The sequence below is a fragment of the Emydura macquarii genome, unplaced genomic scaffold (genome assembly GCF_026122565.2).
Source record: "Emydura macquarii macquarii isolate MOO-44397 ecotype Brisbane River unplaced genomic scaffold, CSIRO-AGI_Emac_v2 contig_18, whole genome shotgun sequence".
Classification (NCBI taxonomy): Eukaryota; Metazoa; Chordata; order Testudines; family Chelidae; genus Emydura; species Emydura macquarii.
The window spans coordinates 9019673-9045875 of record NW_027130155.1 but is presented as its reverse complement, the minus strand read 5'-3'; the positions used below and the strand labels follow the sequence as shown (position 1 = coordinate 9045875).

The window sequence follows — 26203 nt, the reverse complement described above, 5'->3', positions numbered from 1 at the left end:
ACTTCTGTTTTATCTCTCTGTAGGCCAGTGGAATTCCTAGTGTTTTACAGTGCAGGGAGGGTAATCAATGATTGATTTTTCAGCATTAGCATTTTTAGTAGTGTTCTCAAACCAAATTCTTAGTTTGTCAAACTATTGGCAAATAATTCATTTGGGTTTTTAAGTTTGCAATCTCTGTTGAATCCCTTTGACCACTTTTAGGTTGATCATCTCTTTGGCATATATTTTTCTCCCTTCATCATTTATTTATTCCCCTTTTCCTTTTCTTTCTCTCATATTTTCAGTTCCAGTCAGCCGTGTATTCTAAAGCACTGGCTTATAGTTAGTATGTACTCTACTTCTGGTATAAGAAATCTCATTATGCTTATGGGATATTATTATCCTACTTTAACTCACTTGTGTATTACCTGTCTTAGGCAAGTGTAATGCCTAATATTGCTGTGTGAGGTTATTTCTTCTAAAATGTAGCTCATTAGACATGCTGCGCTCTTGTTTGAAATCCTTATTGACTAGATCAGCAGTAGTATTTTATTTATGTCCATCGGCCTTCACTGTAACATACACGGAAACAGACAGTTAAAGAGTAAAAATGGTGTAGAACAGTGGCTCCAATATACATTCATTTATTCCCTATGGTTTCTAGCATCAGAATTTCAAGTCTCATAGTGCCACCAGAAAGGTGAAACTAATCTGTCTTGTTCAGATTTGGAACCCTCTAGGGCCTGAAATGATATGGGTTCTGTCTGTACCTACGGCCTGCTTTCTTTACTTGCTGGCTGGGTGAGTGAAAATTGTCACTGCTCTGATGATACTAAGCTTTGCTTTTATTGGCAAGAAGGCTTGATTTGAGAACAGCATCATTTCCACTCCATGAAGCATGAGCAGGGCTGTCGGCATCCAGAATCTGTACTGGAGGGAGAGGATGGAGTCAGAATGGTCCAAGGGAAGGAGGAATGGGTAAGAACTGGGTCAGGAAGCTCATTAACTTCTCCCCAATCCCAGGGAAATTAGCTGGAATCATTAATACAACCCTAGACTGTAATACCTTATTTGTGGATCCCCAAAGAGGGCTGTGGCTGCCATGGCTTCTGGGAGAAGATTCCAGCAGTACAGCTTCAATGGGGCCATGCTGGCAGGAAACCAGGGAGGCCAGCAAAGGCCAGAGCCAAAGTTGGGAGGTACTTTGGCCTTTGCCATGGGGCAAATATTTCCTCGTAGAAAGATCCGGGTGTTGATGATTTTCATACGGGAAGCAACAACTCTGGCGCACTGACTGGTTCCATGTGACTTTTGCATTGCTTCTCCTTACTTTCCTGAAGAATTTGTTTTTCTTCCACACTTAGTCTGATGGACTAATGTGAGCCTGTCGGCTGGATCTGCTTAACCAGTTTATTGAAGCAGTGTTTGCTCTTCTGACGTTCATTATTAAACCAAGCTTTCCTATCTCTTAATCCCTTGAAAAGAAGGAATAAAGGTGGACTCCCTCCCACTCCCCTATTATCTTGCCAGACTTTCATTTTGTACCTATACTGGAACTTTTGTATTTGATCATGTTTCTGTTGTAAACTGATTTTATATATACAAAAAAAAATGGACAAAATTAGTAGGAAAAAAAATTCAAACAAAACATATGCAGGTATTTCAGCTAATTCCCTTGAAGGGCAAAAGCTGCCAAGGAAACAAACAAAAGCTCTAGATCAACTCAATGTGAGCTAACTTCCTGAGGGGATTTCATGGGTTGGAAAGGTTCACTTTTAGGACCAAAACAATAGGTTAACTCAGCTATGTGGTTGATCCCTGTTTTCAAACAGAGAATTATCCAGTTCTGAAGGAATTGTTTATAAAATAAAAATATTGACAAGCCTTTCACAGCTGACAAGCTGCGATTCATGTCTGCTGGGATTGTACTGGTAGAGACGAGCTTGTTTGTGTTATTTTAGATATTTAAAACTCTCTGAAGCGATTCATTGTAAGACGTCGAAGAGGCTGTTTTTCATTTAGCTGACAGCAAATAGAGGAAAAAGACTTTCTATTTAGAAGCAGCACTTTTTGAATGTTAGTTTCTACTAATGTTCAGTTCTCAAGTGGCAAATTAATTTTTCTATCCCAGGAGTAGTACAAGGGGCCTACCATAAATTATGTTATGCAATGTCTCTGCTTAATTCAAGAACATTTAGCACAAGGGGTGACCTTGGTAAAGACTGTGCAATTCGGTCAAGACCCCAGCAGTGTTTTAAAGAAAATGACCAAACCGGAGGATGCCTGTTTAGAGTGTTATATGGATCATCTGATCCACACAAAAAGTTATAGAGTCCTACTTAGGAAGCAGACTATTTGTAAGAAATCCAAAAGGATTAAGTTTGAGGGGCCCTACACGCGATATCAGGCTTATTAGCTGTAAATAAAAGTATTGAAAAGGGGCTTTGTGACTATCTGTGTTTCTGTAAGATGGTCTGTGTCCATGTTCCATGTTCCACGTCCATGTTCTATGTCCATGTTCTCCTCTCGGTGTTTTTCTATGAGCTGTGAACCACATGGTCTCGAAAACGAGATGCTTTAAAGACTTTTAAAGACTTCTGGGGGCAGCACTGCCGCCCGACCAACCATCGATCCCCAGAGATTCCACCCCATCCCGATTGGTGCACCTTTCCCTTCTGGGATGGCCTAAGCCTGCTCCAATTGGTGGAAGGAGTGCCCCACTCTTCACCGTGCCCTTTCTGGGCCAATCCCACTCTTGGCGTGAAACGCACACCGATTGGCAGAGGGATCGCACTGCCCTCTTCTGGTCAGGTGGCCATCTGGGGTCCAATCCCGCTCTCGGGGCAGTCCCATGGGGGCGAAACCCTCTCCCATTAGTGGGGAGCGGGCAGGAGGCGTTCTTGGAGGGGTCACACCACCTACTTCTGGTCAGGTGCCCATCTGGGGTCCAATCCCACTCTTGGGGCGGTCCGTCAGGGCGAAACCCTTTCCCATTGGTGGGGAGCAGGCGGAAGGCATTTTCGGAGGGGTCACACCACCCGCTTCCAGTCAGGTGGCCATCTTGACCCGGAAGTCAAAACCCGGGGCGGGACTGATATCAGGTGACCGGAAGGGGTGGGACTTCTGGTGACAGGTGGGCGGGGTTTAAGAGTCAGGGAGCTGGGCCTAAGGGTCAAGAGGGTGGGGCATCCTGGGGGCGTGGGCTGAAGTCAGGTGACCAGATGGGGCGGAACTTCCGGTGATAGGTGAACAGGGCTAATGTTTGTTTGATGGGAGGCCCCTTGTACTACTCCCAGGCATTTTCTGGATTTGTGAAAACATAGGGGTAGCATTTCAGAAGTGCATGTGTATGCACCAGACTTGTGCACATGCAAACTGTGATGCTTGTGCACCCCGATGTGTATACAAATCACAACTGTGTAACCTAGAGACTCAGTGACAACTGCTGTCAATGGCAGGGTACAGATTAACTTTCAAAAAGAAGAGCAATGCACTAAGTCATCAGTCTACCAAAGTATATACTCAGCTTAAATTTACTCACTGGGTTAAGTGCTTTGTGGGACTGAAGTAGCTATTATGGAAATGTCTGAGTTTGTTATACAGAACAACGTGAATGTTTGCTCTTTACACCTTCGCCTAGGTTACTAGATGTTGCACTTCTCAGTGAATGTTATCACAGGAACCAGATAACTTTTAGTGCAGTTTCTTTTTGTACTGGGCTGTCCTACACATCCAGGATCCCTGCCCAATACTTATAAAACCAATCTAAACACTCTTTGCAGTTCAATACAGAATCCCAGTTATTGCTACTGGAATTCGAGTAAGGGTTTAGTAACAGCAGAATTCTAGACCACATCTTTTCTAGCATATTCACCTTAATATTGAGTATGCAGTCACTACAATGTGACTACATATTTTGTGTCTCATTTACCAAGCAATGTTTTCTTCCTATTTGACTTAATCAAATAATAGCTCCATATTTATCATGGTAGTGAATCACATGTTCAATCAAGCACTGCATTAAATTAAGTAGTTTAAATGTCCAGAGTACAAATTGAATAATAACGTTAGAGGCCTCTCTTACATCTCTGTTTACATTTTCATGTAGCATTACTAGACACCAGTTCCCAGTATCCTTTATGGCTAAATACAGTACATATCATCATGCTATGTTCCAGTAATCCACTGGTAGAAAGCATACTTTAAAATTAGGAAACAAGAAGGATTTAAGAGTGGACAGTAATAGGTTACAGACCCTTTCACCACTACTACAGGTTTTTGATTGCCCAACTCAGTAAAGCTAAAAGAATCTAATTTGGTATTCTCAGTTAGGTACCCAGTGGATAGTTATATAATAATCTCCAAGCCTAACTGAAATTTTTCTTTTCCAAGGAATACAAGAAGCAAGGGGACCTTACATAGTACTTGTAAAGATTGAAATCAGTAGCCTTATCTATTGAACTCATGATTGAGCTATACTACCCACTATAATATGTATAATAATCCACTATATGTTGCTAAATTTCAGATCTCCTCTAGGTGCTCTTCTCGCCTTGTGCTGTGAGGTACTTGTCTATCTTGCCCACCTTGTGCCCCACAGTGCACAACTTGGTCCTCCTTTGGGCCACTCAGGGCGTAACACCATTCTTCCTCATTTCTCCTCTATCCCTTCATGCAGCCTGGTGTGCAGCTTTTCCCTCCCACATCATTCAGCTAGACATAGCAAGACAGGGAGTTGCAAATCCACCACTTTTTCCTTGGGACCTAATATAAGAATGATTTTTTTCCCCACATGGAGACTAACATCCTTTGAAGCTCCTTGATTAGTGTTTTGGGGAAAATAAAATGCCAATTTAAGCTTCTGATATTTCAGAAAAGTACATAGGACTCCTGTATTAAATTTAGAGCAGCTGGTTTAGTATGACATCCAAACATCAACTAAATAGCCTGGAAAAGAGTGAGTAAAACTGGATTATATTTGTTTGTGTTTCGTTTTCTATCTGTGATGGAATCAAAACCCATTCAGCTTTAAGATTGTTCATAGTTTTGTTGGGATGACTTGATCCCCCCTCTGGTAACTTAGAAATGTCTCCCTTTATTAAGAATGACCTTGTTAAAAACTTTCTCTCATGGTTTAACTTTCATGGTAGGAACACTTTCATGCAATGTGATAAGCACGTATGCTGCATCTGAACTGAAACTTCTGTGCTGAGAAGATACAGAGCCAGACTTTCAATGTTAGAGACATGCCCCTGTGCTCATGCATTTGCAATACCCAATTTATATGTGCAAATGCCTGATACTGGTACATCATGATCAGTTAGGTGCATGACTGATAATGTGTGAATTCATATGCTGAATTTATGCAGACACAGTTGGTACTTCCATACCTAAATCTTTCTCTCATTTGCCTATCTGTTTTACCATCTTACTCATCACTGCAATATTTAAGTGCCAAATGTAAATGTGTAATTATGCACACATCACTTTGAAAAAAATTTTACCTTAAAAAGTAATCTCTTTTGCAGAAATGTTTATATGTGTATATATCACACACATACCACACCACACCAAACAAAATAAAACCCAACCCCCAAGAAGCCAAAATCAAAGTAAAAACTTGGAATGTTTTTACACAACAAAAAAATAAATGGTTCCCATCACGCAAGTTGTGTATCAAAACCTGTTGCCAAACTCTACTGAAAAATGTGTTGTGGGATAAGTATAATTGTTGTCTACCATAGTGATCATGATCAATCAATATACTAATTAAAAGTTCTGTTATTGATTTATTTAGCTTGAACAGCTCATATACCAGTGCCCAGTTTTTGTGTTCTGAATTAACCTTCTGCAGCACAGGCTGTGAAACATATTTTTTGCTGAAGCATCCATTGGACTGGCTGTCTAGAAAATGCCAGATGCTGTAAGCATTAAGTATGAGATTTAAAGCTTTGTAAAGAGAAAGCAGCTGCCCAAAGTTTGCATTTGTACAAAAGAAATTCCCACCTGACCCACAGGTGACATGTCTGCCCAGCAGTAACTTTGTAAAAAGGTCTATAATCACCTGAACATGAATGTGTTAAACAAATATCTCCCACCATCACTCAAATGAATTAACAAAACATTCAGAAGCCTATGTGCGTGAGAAGCACAATCGACACTGTGAGTGCATCTGTAATATGCCTGTAGCAGACAGACAGGGCCTTCAATTTTGTCAATAAAAATTGCCACGGTAAAGAAATTATATTTAGCTGTATAACATATATGGATGATGATGATGATAAATTCTCATTTCTTCAGGCACCAGAAGATACATTTGACAAGGTTTTGATTCTCTTCAATTTATGCTCTTAATACAGTTTCTAGTTTCTTACCAACACTGCCTAATAAGCTTGGCTTGTATTCCTTCATGTTTCTTGTATTTTTTGTGATTACATTTGCACTGTTCATGCCAATGAATTCAACTGGGTTTGAGCTGGAGTGTGTTCAAGCTGGATTTCACATCCTCCTAACCCAAGGTCTCCTTCATGAATGTTTTCCTTGCCTGGAGTCTGAGGTGAGTCTATTCTGGCCTGTGCTGGCACTGGAACAGGCTCGGGGGCTTCATAATTTATAGTTAGTTCATCATTATTTACAATGCAGTCCATGTCATCATCCTTCAGCTGCTCCTGTGTTTTAAAAAGGAAACGGTCCCCAATCAGTGAAAGGAGGACTCTCTTGAGACAACTTCCCAGAAACAAGCCTGATGGGATTCCATTTTAATGTTTTCAGTGTTGATGATAAATATCAGTTATTAATTACAGTGACCTCATTTTGATTTTTATCAATTTGAAGCAAGTGGCTGCCCTACAGTCTCCTGCTTCTGGGTACCAGTGGAAACCAGGCCTTAGATTTCTAAAGCAGACCACCCAAAAAATCACAGCACTCAAAATTAGTGGCCACTTTTGAAAATGTAGCCCTATGTTTTTATCTCTCCCGGTCACCATGACACAAGCCTTGTTAAAGGCTTGATCCAAAGCCCATTTAAATCAATGCAAACACTTCCATTGACTACAGTGGGCTTTAGACTGGGCTCTAAATGCCATTTACAATGTTTAATGCACACACTATGTATTTATACTTACTCCATATGCTCTAGGGCTAGTTAGCAGTCTGGCAATGGGATTACACCATTCAGGTAATGTTGTTGTAAGCGGTGGACCAGCATGGGTTAAAATGGGTTTCAGATATCTGTGAACACTGTCAAGGATTATTTCCCATAATATGTATATTGATGCTAACAAGTTTCTCTATTACAACAGATAATTTTATAATAAAGCATAAGATAATCATGCAATTAAATGGAAACCAAGGAGAGGGCATGTCTTTGGCCACCCATTGGTCCATTCATTCAGCCATCATCCACTTTAGATTAGTGTGTTCAAAAAGCCACTTGATATTCAGAGCCTGTCAAGTATGGCACCATACCAGTTTAGCTAGATACACCATGGGATACCTGAGACAAGAGGGAATGGGAAGAGAGGAAACATATAAGAGCTCCATGTTTAGCATTTTCATCAAATGTCTGTGGTACTGTGAAAATGTGTCCTACACAAGAGAATAGACAAAACATTTAAGATTCAGCTGTATGAGTCACTTTGCACAAAAGATTCAGTGATATAGGGAGTTTTCTGTTTTACTGAAATTGCACACTCAGCTTTTTGTAAAATCAATGCCTCTCTTCAACAGGCAAAGGTATTTAATCACACATTAAGCTTCTTTTTAGCTGGGAAGTAAGCATAAGTTGTTCTCTGTAATGCTTTATTTTCAGTATTCAACACATTCATTTTACACTTCATACATCAATGCTTCTTTATATAAAATTATGTAAATAAGATTGTAACAGGCGTTTTCTATTGTATTGCTGCTGTCTTTCCAATCTTTTCATCCAAAAGTGCTTTATTGAGATAAAAGAAAAACCTGCTCATTTTTAGCAATTTTCTGCCAATAAAGATTTTCCCAAGAGCACCTCAGGTTGACTTATCTCCTCAGCTACTTTTGCGCACCATGTAATTTTCACTGTTTTATGGGAAAGCAGTTGTAGTCTATTTTCTCTGCTGAGGAATATTTCTCCTTACAGATTGCTGGTTATTTTCTTTTATAAAACTTCTAGGACAGGAAGGGAAAGGAAAAGAAAAGTAACAGATGTAAAGCTAATGTCCATGAGCCCTATAACAGTATCATGAACAAACTAGTGACAAAGAGTGTTTAGGTAAACTCTTTCAGGTCCTCATCTTCATTAGTTATTTGTTTAATGCTTATAGGATGCTCCACGCTATACAACACACAAAGCCCAGGCAGTCTATTTCCTGAAGAACTTACAAGCTAAATAAAGCAGACTTAGAGATTCAGTCATAGATTCATTGCTTTTTAAGGCCAGAATGAACTATTAGATCATCTGCATATCACAGGTCATAGAATTTAACCTAGTTACCTCTGTCCTGAGCCTTCTAACTTGTTCAGATAAAGCATATCTGCCAGAAACACATCTAGTCTTGATTTCAATATATCAAGAAATGGAGAATCAAGACTGGGAAGCTCAAAGGAAGGGAAGTCTAGGTTTTTTAAAAATAAGTTAATATTGTTGACTTGCTTCTTGGGGACAATATAGATCAAGGGCTGAATTAAGAGATGGCTTGGCTTCCCGGAATAGGAATATCTTGTATTTATGGAGCAGCATGGAAAAATGTCTGGGGCCATTTGTGGGCGAAACGGATGAATGAGACATTAAGACTGGCATCATTGGGAGGAGATTAAACCGACAAACTAAAAGGCACAGATGGAGATGGAGGCTGAGGAGGACTTGTATAAGGCCTTGAATGGGAGGACAAGAAGTTTAAACCAGGTAACTGGGGCCCTACCAAATTCACAGCCATGGAAAACACATGGACTGTGAAATCAGACCTTCCCTGTGAAATCTAGCTATAGAGAAGTGGGGGAGAGATAGGAACTCTTATGTTGCACTGGGCTCTAGCTACTTGTCCTGGCTGGGCTGGAGAGAGGCAGTCCTGCCTCTTCCCCTGCATGGTTGCTCTCAGGAGGAGATCAGACCCACCTCCAGGTATCTCCCACAGCTGCAGGAAGCTCTACAGCTGTGCTGCTTTCAGAGCTGGACTCTGAAGGCAGTGCAGAAGCCACCCTCACTTCTGCATTGCCTTCAGAGCTAGTCTTCTTGCATCTGGGGGGAGGTACCCAGAGGTGGAGATGAGTCTGCTCTTCCTCAAGAGCAGCCATGCAGGGGAAGAGGCAGTTCTGTCCCTCCTCAGACCGGGGGGTGGGGGGGCACAATGTAAAAAGTTTGCGGACCACTGCTCTGCTTTAGATCCACTGCACAGACCACTGCCACTAGCGCTCACAGAGTAAATGATAGAGGATAATCTTTTCTGCTATGTGGACCAGCACTAGAGGGGGATGAGATACAAACAACCAGAGGGTTTGACAGATATTTGCTGACAGCAGAGAAATGGTGACATTCAGGAATCTTGTGTTCCATTCCAGGCTCTAAAGGGAGAATGCTTTGTAATGGGCATAGATTCTTTTGTTTTGTCCCCTTCAACTTGTCCCTGTTCCTGACTTCTCTTCCCAACCAGACTCCCTATCCCAGTGACATTCTCCTTGTTGATTCAGTTCCAGTTTCCAATCCTGATGCAGTTCCAGTGCCCTGACTCACCCTGGTCTGGAGCACCACTTACAGAGAAAGTCCTTCTGAGCCCCCTGTAATCCTGGGCTAGAGCACGCTCAGTCACTCTGTTGGGATGGGGCATGCGCTGTCTGGAAATTCTGTGATTTTTAAATTCAGTTTCATTACGAATCAGGACAAAATTTTCAAAATTTTTCATGAAACAATGTCAAAGTTAAACATTTTGATTATTTCTTATGAAAATTTCCATGAGGTTGATAAGTTTCACTGAAATGTATTACATTTGTCAAATTAGCATTTTCCAACAGACAACTGTTCCAAGGAAATTATTGGCCATTTCTACTGCTAACAGTGAAAGGCTTCTTCCTTCAGCAGGACAATTTGAGTTCTGTCCACACTAGGAAGTTCTGAGAAGCCATGTTGTGCAGCATAGTAACAACTTGGATGCCCTTGTTTATTGGATGATTGATTGCAAACTTTGAGAGGTAATTTATATTTTGCTTATAACAGCAAGAAAAGCTAGAAAAGAAGAGCTAGAAAAGGTGGCCACAGTTCTGAAATACTTTTTTGACAGGTCCCTTAGGGTCTGTAGAAATACAGGTCCATATTAGGCCTGAGTGAACTATGGTTTTAAATTGAGTTTGGATTTTAGCATGAGTGATAGGCCTACAGCTTGCAATTAAAAAGGAATTAAATTATGAGAAAGGAAAGTTGTTTGTGTTTAACTTGTATTGGTTAGGGTGCTTTGTCAGAGCTTTACCTGACCCCTCTGGAATAACAGAATGATGGGACTGTGTCTCACGGGCCTGAACCTTTTGTAAGTATGCTCAGGTATAGAAAACAGGTGTATGTGCAGACGTGTATATTTTGGATATAACCAACACTAAGTGGCCTTTGAGACTAAAAAAAGGAATACTTGTGTGGAAACTAAGTCATAGTAAACCTTAATAAACTTATTAGGAAAATTATTTCCAGCAGTGCCCTACAAATCCTGTATATAGCCAGAGGGAGAGCTTTACCTTTTCCCTTGTCAAAGAGTGATGGCTCTGGGCTTCAAGGCAAACACAGTTCCCCAAAAACAAATAAGGTATCAATTTATGCTATAGTTATTATTAAAACACCCCCTAAAATATGGAACTCTTTTTCACACCATTCATACCCACTTTCAGTCATTTTCCAGGAAAAATGCAGTTTTCCATGGCAAAGGCAAGTCATGCTGAAAACATACATGAGTTATTAGTGTGGCATTTTATTCACATTGTTGCATTATATAATGAAATTTATGTCAGAGGCACAAATCCCTGGAAGAGTGTGTCAACACTCCCTGGAGCTTTGCTTTGCTCTTTTGTAGTGTTTCTGGTTTGCAGCTTTTTATATTAGTGTCTCTTTTGTTAGTACTCCTATTTAAAGCAGAATTTGTAAGTTACAATTATGTCACAGAACTGAGATAAAAGCTTAGGTTCTCTCTTTTATATCAATGAGGAAACACTGGTAAGAGACATACAAAGATATCATTCCTATATGTTCAGAAATGTGGTTTCCTTAAGAAAAAGTTATCTCAGTTCCTTGTTAGATTTTCACTTTGACAAAAAAAGCAATTTTGATGTATGGTATGTGGAGGTATAGAGAAGAAACAGTGCCATTCTGAAAGTGTGTGTGTATGTGTGTGAGAGAGTCACTTGCAAACCAACACACTTTGTGCTGAGCATGTGACTGAGAGCTGGTGAGTACATGGCTGAGTTGTTGCCAATGGATGATTGGGATTGTTTGGTCATTCTTCTGGGAGAGCCTGTGTGTGTCCAACTGAGTTGATGAGGTAATATCAGTGACCTCCTGGGAGTATAAATGGTATGCATGGTAGATGTGTCCCAGAAAGGAAAAGAAATTTCAGTAGTGTGCAAGTTAGTTGTATGGCTTGAGTTAGAAGTATGACAGGGCAAGAGACAGTAAAAACAGGATGATTTAGCCTGGAAGGAAGAATATTTAAAGGGGACCTAATTGTGCAGATGTGCACTCTTCCAAATGATGAAGACCACAGTGAGAACATATCAGCCTTTCCTTTTAAACTGCCCCATAACAAGAGAACATGGGAATGCAATGATATTAAGGGGCACTCGATTTAGAGCAAATAAAAGGATGAACATTACACAGCATGTCGTCAGCCAATACTGTAGGAAGCTTTTTCATAAGGGAAGGATAATCTCATAAACACAACAACATTTATAGTTGTACAAGACAACAGGGACTGCCTCACCTCATCTTTCAGGCTACCTGCAAGATCAAGAAGGGACCCCTTCTTCCCATGTACAGAACTCGGGTACACTTGGGGTTTTTTCTTTCCTTCATGTCTAAAACATAAGTGTCTGGCTACTGCTGGAGGGTACTAGATGGGTCTGCCACAGTATGGTAAATTCAGTGCTTCTGTAATGTGGTTATTGCTGTGTCTGATTAAAGGGTAAAATGACTTGGTAATTTTTAATGGATTATTTCAACATGTTATTGGAGATGTTGTAGATATTAGTCAGGCATCAGTTTCAAAGAGCATAAGCCAGTTTCTTAATGCCTGCCTATCTCGTGTATCACAGTTCATTATGTTTCCAGTGATGGATTTTGAAAAAAGAGATTATGAAAGACCTTTTTGTTTTAATTTCACATCTTTCTCTTCTGTTTATTGGTGCAATACACTACACACATGTACTCAACACAGACATCGATAGAGATAGCGGAAAAGTACAGTGAAGCTTGAATGAACATGAGGATTTTTCATTCTTAGTGTTTCATTGTTGATAGATAGGTCACCTATTGGGGATCCCATCAGGAGTCATTCATAGTACAAACCCCATAGATGTTGCCTTTGAACAAGTGTAGTCTTTCATAAATGTGACTTCGTTAGGAAATGTATATCATCACTATGAGCATAGCTTTTGTTTATTTTTCTTGCTAGGTGTGCCTGGACCTAACCCCAATCCAGATCTGATTTCAAACCCCCCATAGAATATTAGAGTTGGAAGGGACCTCAGGAGGCCATCTAGTCCAACCCCCTGCTCAAAGCAGGACTAACCTCAGCTAAATCATTCCAGCCAGGGCTTTGTCAAGCCGCAGCTTAAAAACCTCTAAAGATGGAGATTCCACCACTTCCCTAGGTTACCCATTCCAGTGCTTCACCACCCTCCTAGTGAAAAACTTTTTCCTAATATCCAACCTCCCACTGCAACTTGAGACCATTGCTCCTAATTCTGTCATCTATTACCATTGAGAACAACCTAGCTCCATCCTCTCTGGAACCCCCTTTCAGGTAGTTAAAGGTTGCTATCAAATCCCCCCTCATTCTTCTCTTCTGCAGACCTATGTAGTAGGTTAGATCTGAACATCCTAAAATTTGGGAAAATTTGGACTGTCATCCAGATTTCAAAGTGCCAGGTCTGGGAGGGTTCAGATCCAGCATTTTGGTTCAGACTCATCTCTTAATCTTTTCCCCCTTGAAACTTCATAATGACTATTCAGTCACCCATTCTCTTTTGGATAGAAGTGGGTTCACCAATTTTAAATTCATTACTCTGGGGCTTTGCCATAACAATCCCCAAATATTTGCCCATCGGGTTAGATTGTGACAGTTAGCCGCAGCCCTGAATATGTGGATCTGCACTACCCCAGGGGATTCTCAGGGAGGGATTTTGCTTCTTGTTTGCAGACTAGGCATATTTAGAATAGTGCAGCTTCCTCCACCCAGCCCACCTAAACAGCTCCACAGTCTGATGCAAAAGGTAGTCTGAATTATGATCCTGTTTTCTCTGGGATTTCCACCCATTGGTGGTGCATGTTAGGAGTCATAGTCATAGAGTTTAGGGCCAAAGGGGCCAGCTGATCATCTAGTCTGTAAATATAACACAGGAGCCCTCCCTCTACTCTCCTGAAGGATTTTGATTGTCCTTGGCCTTTAGGTGGGACCTGTGAGATGGGGAGGAGGAGGCATGTAGCTGAGTGAGGACCATGGATAATTTGGCTCTGTACATTGCTCATCTCACTTCCTTTTTCCTCTTAATTGCATAGTTCTGGGAGAATTAGAATGCAGCAGTGCAAAGAACGGATAATAAGCAACTGAGAACTGAAACCTGACCTCTCAAGGCATGTATCTCCAAGAATAAGGAGTGTATTCACCAGGCAGTTCTTTGGAATAGAAGTATGTATATGAGACAAACCTTGTTAATTAATGAATCTTTGTGAGGAAACTGCAAGTATCCTGACAGTTTGCTTGGAATGAAAACCTGGTAACAAAATAGATTATTTGGATTTGCCCTCCCCCCTCTCCCCAGCTGGCTTGGCAATACATACTCTGTGATGCAGCGAGCATCCGTCTGACTGAGGACTAGATCATTCACTTGGGAACCCATATACACTACACCTATTGGCCAGATGCTTCACAATTATGCAGTGTAAAACATTTCCTGCATGCTAGTAAATGGGTGTTGCCTCCACAGTGTTCGAGGCCCTTGCTAGCTCAAAAATTATGACTTTAGGACCAGCGACTGATCTAGTTATAGGTTTCTTGCAATGCAGCATATAGCAACATTGCTAGGTCACTGCATGCTCATTAATACTCTGCATGTTAGGTGGTGGTGACAATCCATTATTTATTAGCTGATAGCAACCTTTTGCAATTCTTTGACTGGGCCATTACAAATCATGTAGAAAACACCACAGAAAGATTTTGCTACTTTAAAGACTTGCTCCCAAATCCACCTGCTGAGCATGATAGTCATGATTTTGGGGGTTTGTTGAATTTTCTTTTACATTGCAATGCAGAGAAAATTTGCTTCAACATGTTGCCTTCGACAATACAGAACTACATGGCAACACTAGGGGAGTAGACAAATTAAAGGCCAAAGTCAAATTATGCTGCAAGAGTGAGAAAGAAAAGCAGAGAAACAAAATGCCAATCTGGAAGTAAATATAAAATCATTGCAATAAAACTGTGGATGCTGCAGGGATTAGTGGAGTGGTAAATAAATATGAGGACCAGGCAGTCATTTAGAGGAATCCGGATCACTTGGTAAGCTGGGCCCAAATGAAAAAAATGTGTTTTAATACAGCCAATGTAAGTTGTATATTTAGGAACAAAGAAGGCAGGCCATACCTACAGAATGGAAGACCGTATCCTGGAAGGTAGTGATTCTGAAAACGATTTAGGGGTCATAGAGGACAAACTCCCAGTGCAATACTAATGCAGGCCTTGAATATATAAACGGGATCAGTGAGGAGAAGTAGAGAGATGACTGTATATGGCATTAGTCAGATTGATACTAGAATAATGCATGCAGTTCTGGCATCCACATTTTTAAAAGAATATTAAGAAACTGGAGAGGGTGCAGAAAAGAGCCACAAAAATGAATAAAGGGCTAGAGAAAATGCCTTACAGAGAGTTAACGAGCTTAATCTGTTTATTTTACCGAAAAGAAGACTGGAAGATGATTTGATTACAGTTGTATCAGTATCTTCATAGGGAGAAAACATGTGGTACTAAGGGGCTCTTTAATCTAGTGGAGAAAGGGGTAACAAGAACCAATGACTGGAAGCTGAAGCCAGACAAATTCACATTAAAAATCCACAAACTTTAACAGTCAGGCTGATTAACTACTGGAACAACTACCAAGGAAAATCGTGGATTCTCCATCTCTTGTTGTCTTCAGATCAAGACTGGATGCCTTTTTTCGACAATATGCTTTAGCCAAACACAAGTTATTGGACTCAACATAGAAGTAACTGGGTGAAATCCAATGGCTCTGTTGTAAAGAAGGTCAGAGTGGATGATATCATGGTACTTTCTGGCCTTCAACTTAAACTCTGACTCTATGAATTAATTAGTTAACATCCAAAAAGCCCTTTGAAGCTAGGAATCCTATAGAAGTGTTAAGTATTTGCCCCTGGAGATGAGGTTGGCTCTGTATTTAAGAATGTATCATCTTTAATCTTAGCATGGTTTTTAGAATTATTTTTCTTCATATTTCTTCCTTTCTTGTGTGGCCAATTGTCATATATTATGCCTGGGTGACTACACTTGCTAATGTCTGTCTATCTTCTAGGTTATTTTGCTCTGCTTGACTTAGTCCAGTAACTTTTTTGAAAGCACCTCATTTAAGCTCCTCTCTGTTCTGCACCAATGCAATAAATCTTTCATTATCTTTGTGTGTGAATCTGCATTTCCTGAATGAGTTTGACAATACTCTGTTGCCTTTGTGCTCAATTATCATCATTAGCTTCAAGTTTGTCAACAACAGAACGAAGAGAGCACTTAACTCATTTAAGATGTCATAGAGTTTGCTTTGGGTAAGCTGTTTACATAGATTTTAAATTAGTTTTGTTTTTGTTCCTGCATCTAACATAAGTAATTAGGGCAATGGACCATTTCCCCTTATTTCTGACATTGGGAAAATCAACTCTGATCCAGAGTCTGGCTGCCTTTAGAACACATTACAAAACCCTCCTTAATGATGAAATTTTTCCACCATAACTGATAGATTTTCATATGTACAAAATCAACAACAAAACCTATATACCCCATACAGAGCTGCTGAGAACTTGGAGATCAAAGAACAAAATAATCCATGAGTCCACTGTGAAGTTTTTTTTATATTTGTAAAGCACTGCACTGGATGCAGGTCCAATTTGTCTGGGAAGCTCTTAGATATAAAGGAGATGGATACTGCAGAAGACTTAGATAGAGCTACAAAATAGGATTTGAAATCTTGTAAGAACGAGGTTGTCATAATGTTTCCTGTAATTTCTGTTTCTGGTCATGCTGAACACACCACAAGAGCAACCTTGCTTATGGTATCCAGGGTCTTACACACACAAACCTGATTTGCCTCTCACTTATACCAGGACAAATCAGGAGTAACTCCATAGGGAAAAAATTAAATTATATCGGTACATCAGGTCCATTGTACTTCCAGTTAGAGGAATGGCATCAATGCTAGTTATCTGTGCTCACTGAGTGGAAAATATTCTCCTAAATTCCAGAGATTAGAAGTGCAAAAGCATGTGACAATCAAAAGAAACGGGAAAAATGTACCACATGTTTTTAAAGTTTAATCATGTTTAAAGTTAAAATTGTAGCTATTTATTTGGTCTGATCTTATGTTATCCAAAGTGGCTTGCCCAGTTTTTAGTTACAGTACTAATTTTATTTCAGAAAACTTTCAATGTATACAAAACATTATGTGGTTTATACACAGGTAGTCAGACATTATGGTGATAAACACCAGCACAGGCCAGTAGATTTTTTTTTCTATATGGAAAAACTGTACGATATAACCCTAATTTTCACTTCTACCATGCATTTCCTATGAGTACCTCAAAGTGCTTTACAAATATAAATAAGCTTCACAACATCCCTGTGAAGTAGGTTAAATACCATATTAGTATCCTTGTTTTATGGAAGGGTAAGATGAAGAACAGAGGTTGTGAGTGACTCATCTAGTTGACAAGTAAATAGCAGAGCCAGGATTCCTGGTTCCCATTTCCTTCCTTCAATCACTAGATTAGTTTAAAACTGTTCTGTTTCTGAGAACATGTAAACATTTGAAATCAGAACCAGAGAGAACTATATCTTTAAATGTCTTAGGAAATGGTTAAGATTTTCCAGCGTGGGCTCTGAATAGGCTCTTATATCCATAGTTATTCACCTAAAAATGTCACCTGATTTTCAAAAGTGCCGCACACTTCAGCAGTTCCTGCTGAAAATCCCAGCCACTTATGTTAACTACAAATAATTTACATTGCTCTTATCCATCAGATGAGATGGGGAGGGAGGGGTGGAAGACCTGGAGGAGCCATTCTTCTTTACTGTTTTTTTTAAAACCATCATGATTAATTCTTTGCTTTTGAGTGGCAAGGTTGAACGAGACAACAGCCTTAATTAGGCTGAATTTTGTGAAAACAAACAATTATAGACAAAGGGCCCTATGCCCTTCTAATTGTGAACACATAATTCCCTGTAGTATCAGTACCAGTGATAAATGCTCAATGAGCAGAGAATATGCTCCTAAATTCATTTTATTCTTCACACTTTTACAGTCTGTGAATGCAAATAACTTAATCCTAAACCAATCTGTGGAGAAGATAGCAAGATTCACTTTCTATTAAAACCTCTGAAAAATATTATTAGCACAAACAAATGTGACCCGATTATATCCTTTTCATTAAATAAAGTTACTAGACAGCAAATTAAGCTGTGCTTCATGATAAGATTCTATCACTGAAAAATAAAAATTCCTTGAATCAAATGTGTGAGTATGTGTTTGTGTGTGGGTGTAGAAGCAATGGAATTATGCCAGCAGCTTGACATTAGCTGCAGCAGCTAGCCTCCTAGCTGCTGAAAAGGAAAAGAAGGTAATGAATCATTCTGTAATTTCACTCTTAAATTAAACCTTCAGTTTGTCATGATTATTTACTGTTGCTTCATTAGTGTAAGAGTTCAGTTGACATGAGCTTTGAGCCTGCCTGGTCTTAAAAGTGACATAAATGGTTCTTTGATTCCTAAATGATGATTATTGCTTTGACTATCAAAGTATCGACAGTGGTATTGTGTGTACACATTGAAAGGACATGAGTGAAACCAGGGAATGCGTCTAATGCTTTCCCATCTGCCTCCAAATTAAAACCAGTTTTTAAAAGGAATCGTTACCCTAATTGGGAAATAAGAACTGACCCAAATATTCACTCAAAGCTGGAAGTGAAACTATGTCAGTTTGAAAGTGTTCAGATAATATTTTATTCCCTGATATTTGTTTGTGATCACAAACATCTGTATTTGATGAAAGCAGTGCCTTTCAAGGAGAAAAGACCATCAAACAAGCCTCCAGATACTAATGACTGAAAAGTTACCAATCCTCTGAACTGTTCAATTCCTGCTCTGTGTCAGGTTTTACATTATGGGAAGATTTTAGGACTCCATTACATGCAGATGCCCACATTTTAATAATCTGTCTATCTAGATTCAGTACCTATCATCATGGAATCTGACACCTGGAGACTGGAGCACAATTTTTCTATCTAGGCTGAGGTCATCTGACCATAGACTTGCTGGAAAAGTCTTCCAATACTAGCACAGTTGCCATTTTCTCAGAGAATACCAGGCACTTGATTTCCCTGTGTCGTAGGGGGCAGAATCCTGAGTTTGTCGTAATGCATAAAACTCCTCATTCTCTGACTCTTAAATTAATTCATGTAGCTTTTTGTATGGTATTATTGTAGCTAGATACAAACCTTTATACTTTCCATATGAATCTGTCATTTAAACAGATGGTTTCATTGCAAACAACTGTATTATCCCTATATTTTGGATCAAGACCATCAAAATATTATCTGCCTGGTATATCTCCTACCCACTGTATCTGTAAATATTTTTACAGTCTGCCCGAATGTAGGGCTATTATTGATACAGATTTATGTCAGTAACGATTTCAATTCTCAGACCGCGACCAAGATGAATAAAGAAAAATTAATCAATAACCAGCAGTTGTAAATGACATACAATTCCAGAAAAATGTTTTAAAGGAAACCTAAATTGGAGTACATGACCCTTAAAATTCAGGCTCCTTAACAGTCAGGTTAATGCTCAATTTCAGTGCCTAGCAAGAAGTGAAACAGAAGTTGTTCTTCACTAATTACACTAATATGGACACAAGAATATGTCAGAAACTGCAAATAAACAAATTGAAATCTTAAAAAATTCTTTGGGTGCTGGATAATTCAAGGTGTTGAGTAATGAGCTACAAGGCCTTTTATCTCTGGCTTATCTGATACAATCCCCAGGCTAGTGCTATTTACACTAGAATCCATTTATGCTGCTCTGGCAGTGTAAAGGGGATGAAAAGTGAGCATATACAGCTAGAAAAGATAAATCACCTCTGATGGGCCAGTATCATGCTTGCCTTGGTCACGTGAATAGACCACATGATGTCAGTGGTGTGTAAAGTAAGCAGGATTTGACACATCAAAAAAATTTAATTGCAGGCATCTGCTTGGACATCATAACTTTATTTGAAAGGAGCATCTTTTTGAAACATTATCTTATCTTGAGAGGCAAGCAGAAAACTTTTCCTGCAAGAAAAGAATGACTACAGTTCATTTCTTGTAACTGTAAGTCAGCCCCTCTGTTTGTCAAAAGAGTAATATGGAAATGTGCAGTAGTGCAATACCACCTGAACCTGACACTGCCTGAGTTCCTCATATGTCATTTTCAGATTGCCCAGGATGGATCTGCAAAAATGAGGATTGTTTGTCAGGAATAGCCCCGTTTTTATTTGTCTCTGCAGCTCAGATCACCTCTAGCACTGAGTCAACCAAGACAACTTGGTTCCCACATCCACTCCCCGCTGAACTGTATCATGTTCAGATTCCATCCCTAGGATCTGACAGTCTCAGAAAAATTATTCTTTGGCCTTGAGGTTGACATGCAGGTAACATTTTCTGCCCTATCATGTCACATCTCTATTTTGCTTTCTATTGCATAGCGTTTACTGGAGAGTTTTAGTTTTTAAATAAGTGAAGTAAAACTGTTGTCCACAAACAAAAACCGGTAAGCTTGGTGTCACAGGGTAACACTGGCCTGTTAAGAGGGAGCAGGGCAAGTGCTCCTGTCCCACATCAGCTGATCCATATTAGGCTTTAAAAGAGGGCACCTGTACCTGGGGAAGGGTGAGAGCTATCTAGTGAGTCAGAGTTAGGAGCAAAAGCAGCCCTGCCTGTGTCCCTGGTGAGGGGAGGCAGTGAGACCCTGAAAGGGACTGTTATGAGAAGGGCCTTCAGGGAGACAAACCCTGGGTGGTGGTGCTCAGGGAAGAGGGCACAGAAGCAGGAACAATGGGCCTGCCAGAGCCCCTGGGAGGGGAAGCAGTGTCATGCTGAGAGGTAAGGAGGAAAATCCTCTGGGAGTTATAGTGCAATGTGAGCCGAAGAACTGATTTTGTTTGTTTTGCTCATGTTAGCTAAATAAAACTGCCAGAGACTCTTCTGGGAGCAGCCCTGCCTTGTTACAGGTGGCATTGTGGCATTAGAATAATAGGCTCAACATAGGCTAGGAAGTCAGCTATCAGCCTCCAGTACAATTAATTATCTGTATTGCAGTACTGCCCAGGAGCCCTAGCCATGGTGGAGGACCCCATTGTGTTAAGAGCTGTACTGCAGTCTGTCATATGTGTTTGATCAAAGGCCTAGTGATGGACTAACAGTGTTTCTCAACCTTTTAGGTAGCAAGTACCCCCTAACTTCTGAAAATTTTAATAAGTACCCCAACACTCAATTTTCTACTCTTGAGAAATACAACCTTTTCTTCCTCTACCGCTGGACAACTGTATTCTCGTAAAGCAGGAGAGTTCTGAGTCCTGCAGAGCTGTGTGGCTGTAGCAGAACACAAAACCCCTTGCTGTTTCTCCCTTCCTTCCTTCATATAGGAGCAAAGGTCAACGCCAGCCAATCACTGTGGCCTGATGTCGGGGTGACGTAGTGTTCTCCTCATGTAGGTGGGAACATGTGAGGTATGAGCAGGCACAAGTGGCCCACCAGAGAGGATAGCAGCGCTCCCCATGGTCGTTCCTGGGGGGTGTGGGCTTGGGGCAAATCACACTGTGTGGACTGCCTGCCTCCCAGCTGGGAGCTGGGACCAGGCGGGAAGCAGGTGGCTGCCACCTGACTTCCCCAGAAGTCAGCAGCTGCCGTTCACCTCCCTTTACTGGGTTTTTCGCTGAGTACCCGCTGCCTGTGTCTCATGTACCCCCAGGGGTACACGTACCACAGGTTGAAAAACTATGGACTAAAACATCTTGTTTCCAGGAAATTAAGATGAGGAGTCTGGGGGTGGGAAAGAGTGGCTCTGTCTGGGAAAGGAAATCTGGATGGGGAACAGAGGGGATGTGAGGTGGAATGTGTGTGTGTTGGTGGGGGGAGAGACTGAGATTGGGACTGGGAGCTCTGGGGGATGGGAAGGAATAGGACTAGAAGCCAAGGAGTGGAAAAGACTGGTACTCAGCCTGGGAATCTAAAGGCAGATATTGGCACTAGGACATGGAGCTGGTGTTGGGGACAGGATTGCTAAAGGAACAGGCTGGAAGGGGCATGAGCAAAAGTGGATAAAACTAGGAATTCTGCAGGGGGAAAAAAGTATGGGTTCATGTAATTAAAGATTGTAAGGATATATAATGGTGTGTGTGTGAGAGAGAATTAGTTTCATGGGCAACCTTTATTATAGCATTTCCTAACTTTTGAGTGCTTCACTTTGCAACCTTAACAATGTTCTTTTAACATAGATTTTTGTGTGCAATTTTAATAAAGAATGAGATCTCTGATATAGGTTTTTGAACTATCCTCTAGAACGTAGAGCATGTAATATCTTTTCTTGTTAAATTCTAGCAGATGGTCTTAACAAAACCTACACAAAGTTCTCCTTTTCTGTTAAATACCTTTGACTTTTCATGAAGTATTATTGCATGTATTCTAACCTTTAAGTATTTTTAAAAGACTTTCATTTTCACATTGCACAAGTAGGGTCTGTTTAAAGCATGTGTAAAATTGGTCTTAAAACACAAATGTGCATTTTTTGTGTTATATTTTATTTTAATCAAACTTGAAAACAGCATGGACATTTTTAGAAAGAATAATTTCCCAAGAATTAGTAAAGAAATGTTTTAACTTTTATTCCCATTCATTTGTTGTCTCTTGAATTTTCCTTATTCAAGACTCCCTTCCCCAAGAGAGCATGCTTCAAAATGAATTTCCCTTTAGCCTCTGAGTATTAATGTGCTGCTTTTATTTCTGTTGCCCTATATTAACTGATATTGTAGTTAGTTGCAATGAATTTTAGTATGTTACTGTCAATCACAGCAGTTTATCTGAATTTTATTTGGACTGAAATGGAAAATTCCTGAATAATGTGACACTGAGGCATGGGTTGCTCTCAGAAGGGCAAAACCTTCCTCCCTCTCTGGATGTGGTTGGCCATACATGAAGACAAATTGTCTGCATTCTGATGTTCAAGTGTTGGGGGTGAAGGAATCTGTTGATCCCTTGGGCCCATCCTGGTTCTGCACCATGAAGTACAACATGGCAAAGTCTCCATGTGCATGTTTGTGGGTTTGAGTGGGAAGGAGGGAGACAGGAAGTATTAGGAATAAAGATTGGCAACTACATGAATACATCAGCCATTCGTACTCGAGGAACAAGAATGATGTAGCATGGGGCTATAGAAGCCCTGAGAGTACGATGGTGGCTGTAGAGTGATTCTGTTGCTCTTCCTTTGTTAGGAAAGGATGATCCTACACAGCTCAAGTAACAAGGTGGTGCGATGGGTACTGGGTTGGTTCCACAATGAGACATTGGAATGACTTAAGTATTCAGATAATTGTCATTCAACTAAAGGCTCTAATTAATTAATAGAATTAATAGAAAGGGCTAGTGTTTACAAAGGCACTGTAACCTTTAATCATAAGTAAGTTAAGGCAAACTCTACTGGGAAGGAATGGTGAAGAACAAAAAAGCATAGTGATTTCAGAAAATGATGATGGGAAGCTAGTTTGTAGAAATGTATAGATTAAGCAACAATACAGTTGAGCACAGACACTGAAGTAGAGCATACTGAAAACAATGTTTGTCTCAACCTAAATGGCAAAAGTTGGGCAAAACCAATCAGTGTACTATCTATTTTTCATCGAATCTTGGTGCTTTCCTATTGGCATACACTCAATTCATTTCTTGTACAGTGTTTTCATAAATAACGGGTAGCAAGCAATAGTTGGCTGGTAATGGGTCTCTTTGCTATAGTATTAACAGCACTTAATGCATTGGGGCACATCTCCAAACAGTGTCAAATTCCCAGATTTAGATTTACAACAGGAAGGCAAAATTCTGCTGCCAGAACTGCATAGTGATAGCAAATGATATTCCATAATGACATCCAATTCAACACATGAAGGGACAGCAGAATATCAGTAGAAATCAGCTGCGCTGATATGAGAGCAGAATTTGTCTCTAAGCACAGCTGTACATGGTCAAAATTCACTTAGAAAATGGGCTGTTTTTTAAAAAAAAAAATCCATGTTCTTCAGGTCAATATGCAGAACATGCACAAAGACCAAAAGAAGGGATTTATTTTACTGTGTAAAATCATATGTTTCTCTAGTGCTTTTAAAACATTTGTTTGTCATTTCACCTTTCCTAGCTCCTCTAATCTAAGTGAACACTGAGACATACATTTTCTGTTCCTTTTTTAAAATGACCAGCTGGAAGTGAACACAGTGTATTAAACCCCATTCCACTTACCCTTGTTTTAAACATGCTTCTTCATAATACTCCAAATACTCAACTCCCAAGGACAGAGCTACAAAGAGAGGGGATATGTATGTCAATTCCACATGCTGGCTTCATAGCCACCCACATCCCAGTGTGTATCCATTATGTACTGAGTTTTCTTTTGAACCAGAAGAAAAAAACCGCACATTTTCTGTTGCACATGAAAATTCTGAATCTTTTATTTATTGTTTGTCTGTAACCTCGCTTCTTTGTGACAAGGGATCTGAGATGCTTATTATGTCAGCATTTGGTTGAGTAGCTATTTTCCTGATACGTATTTGAGAAAGTGGAAGAAATGGAATGTGCGCACACTATCTTAACAAAAGAATTACACAAATAGTTGCCTGGGCAGTGACAAATGAAATCCCTGTGACTCAATCACACTCGAACAACTCCCACATTCAAATTCACTGCACACCAGTGCCGTTTGAAGGTTCTGTAAAGTTGCACTGCCCCAGTTAGGAGTAGTGGGAGGTATTGGCGCTGAAGCAGACAAAATACTTCTGGGTGCTCCAGGAAGTGCAGCTGGTATGCCTACTGAAGTAGGTGCAGCATCACGTGCCTCTGTGCCTGGAGTGCTCTGCCATGGCTTCCCTGCCTCTTCCCACCCTGCTAACTTTGGGGAAGGTAACACTAGCACAAGCACCACCTTGCACATGCAGGGGTGCACATGAGTGAGGTACAGTGCCATCTCTAGGTCAGTGTTGCTAAGAACTGATAGAAAGAGCTGCAGAAAGATGGCCATCTGCAATGTACATTTTTATTGGATCTACAAATCCAGGAATGACGCTACATATTCTTGAGCATCAATTATTGTCATCTTATCTTTTAACTACATATACACAGACATAGGACACTCATAACAAATGTGTGCTCATTAATTAAGGGAACATTTGAAATGTTACATCGTAACTCCCAGGCTGTTTGGTCAAATCCAGTGGGGCTGTTTGGAGCCACTTACTGGAAAGTAAGTGTGTGCATTATACAGTCTGGGGTATAAAAACTGCCCCTCTATGAATCCTTCCTTTTGAAGAATTGGTCTGTTAAAATACTGTGACTAGAGCATAGAACTGGGATGAAAGTATATTTATGTTCCTCAGAATGATTTTTCGCATCTTTCTGACAAAGGCACTGTCCCAATGTTTTCTCTTCCACAAGGGGAGAGATCTCCTCCCCCATTAAATTCAAGAGTGTTTGGATTTGGATGGTGTTTGTGTAAGATTTTTGGCTTGGCCTTTGGACGAGATTGTAACCAACTGCAGTGCTTAGGTCAAGATCTGAACTTCACCAAAGTTTGGAAAATATAAGGACCTCTGCCAATGGGTTACTGTAGGCTGATTTTTTTTTAAATGGTCTTTACAGTCATGTAGCTCAGATCTTTGGGCTAGATTTTGTATCCCTTACACTGCATTTTGTCACCAAAGTCAAGATGATTACTCACTTTAGTATGTGCTACTCGACATAAGCGTTTAAGAATTTATCCCTAAACATTGACCTTTCCAGGCACTGAGATGGCCCTATCAGAACAGCAGCTGTAGCAGCCAAGAGTCCAATGTTGATAACATGTGTTTTTAACTTCCTTTTTGGACTATTGTGATTGTAGTATGGTGTGGTTCTTATCAGATTCAGCTGAGGACACTGAAAGAGTGCCCTTGAATTCAGTGGCTATATTTTTTTTATTCCGACCTTATCCTATAAATCATGCTATAGCTATTATATGAAACAAGATTAGAGACCTAAATACAATTGAAACATAATGTATACTTTAGTTTAGCTCAGCTCTACATCCCTTCAGAGAACATTTACTTAGAGAAACACAATAATAGAAACAGTAACTCATGCGAAGCATCTATGAAAATCATGTCTGCAAATACTAAAAAATATGTAATAAATACCCTTAAATAACAGAATAAAGAGACAATGGAAAAGTACGCAAGGAAAAACTATAGCAAAACAATATTTAGTAATTAAATATTCTAATACCTAGAATTAGAAACCATTTACTTGCAAAATTGCATACCCTAACGTACATACTCATGGGATTTTCTTACTAACATTCTCACATTAAGTATTTATTTTATCATCCAACCTACTACCTTTTCCCTGACTTTGGATAGTGTGAATTGCACTTTCCTTGTGTCCAAACATTTGCTGCTCTTCAGCCCAATCCTGAGAGGTGTGTAGTGTCTCTTGCAAGGCACC

General features: G+C 40.1%; 1 protein-coding gene and 1 long non-coding RNA gene across 3 annotated transcripts in view; one reads left to right on the top strand and one right to left on the bottom strand.

The window, feature by feature from the left end:
* LOC137158374 (uncharacterized) overlaps window positions 1-26203 on the top strand; it is a 174251-nt gene that overhangs the window by 22107 nt on the left and 125941 nt on the right. The window lies entirely within an intron of this gene.
* SLC9A9 (solute carrier family 9 member A9) overlaps window positions 3974-26203 on the bottom strand; it is a 288473-nt gene continuing 266243 nt past the window's right edge. The window contains exons 15-16 of the mRNA XM_067556089.1: window positions 7104-7209; window positions 3974-6647 (exon numbers count right to left, since the gene is read on the bottom strand). Of these exons, the coding sequence (XP_067412190.1) occupies window positions 6426-6647; window positions 7104-7209 (328 nt within the window). The 3' untranslated portion in view covers window positions 3974-6425. The remainder of the gene's footprint in view (window positions 6648-7103; window positions 7210-26203) is intronic.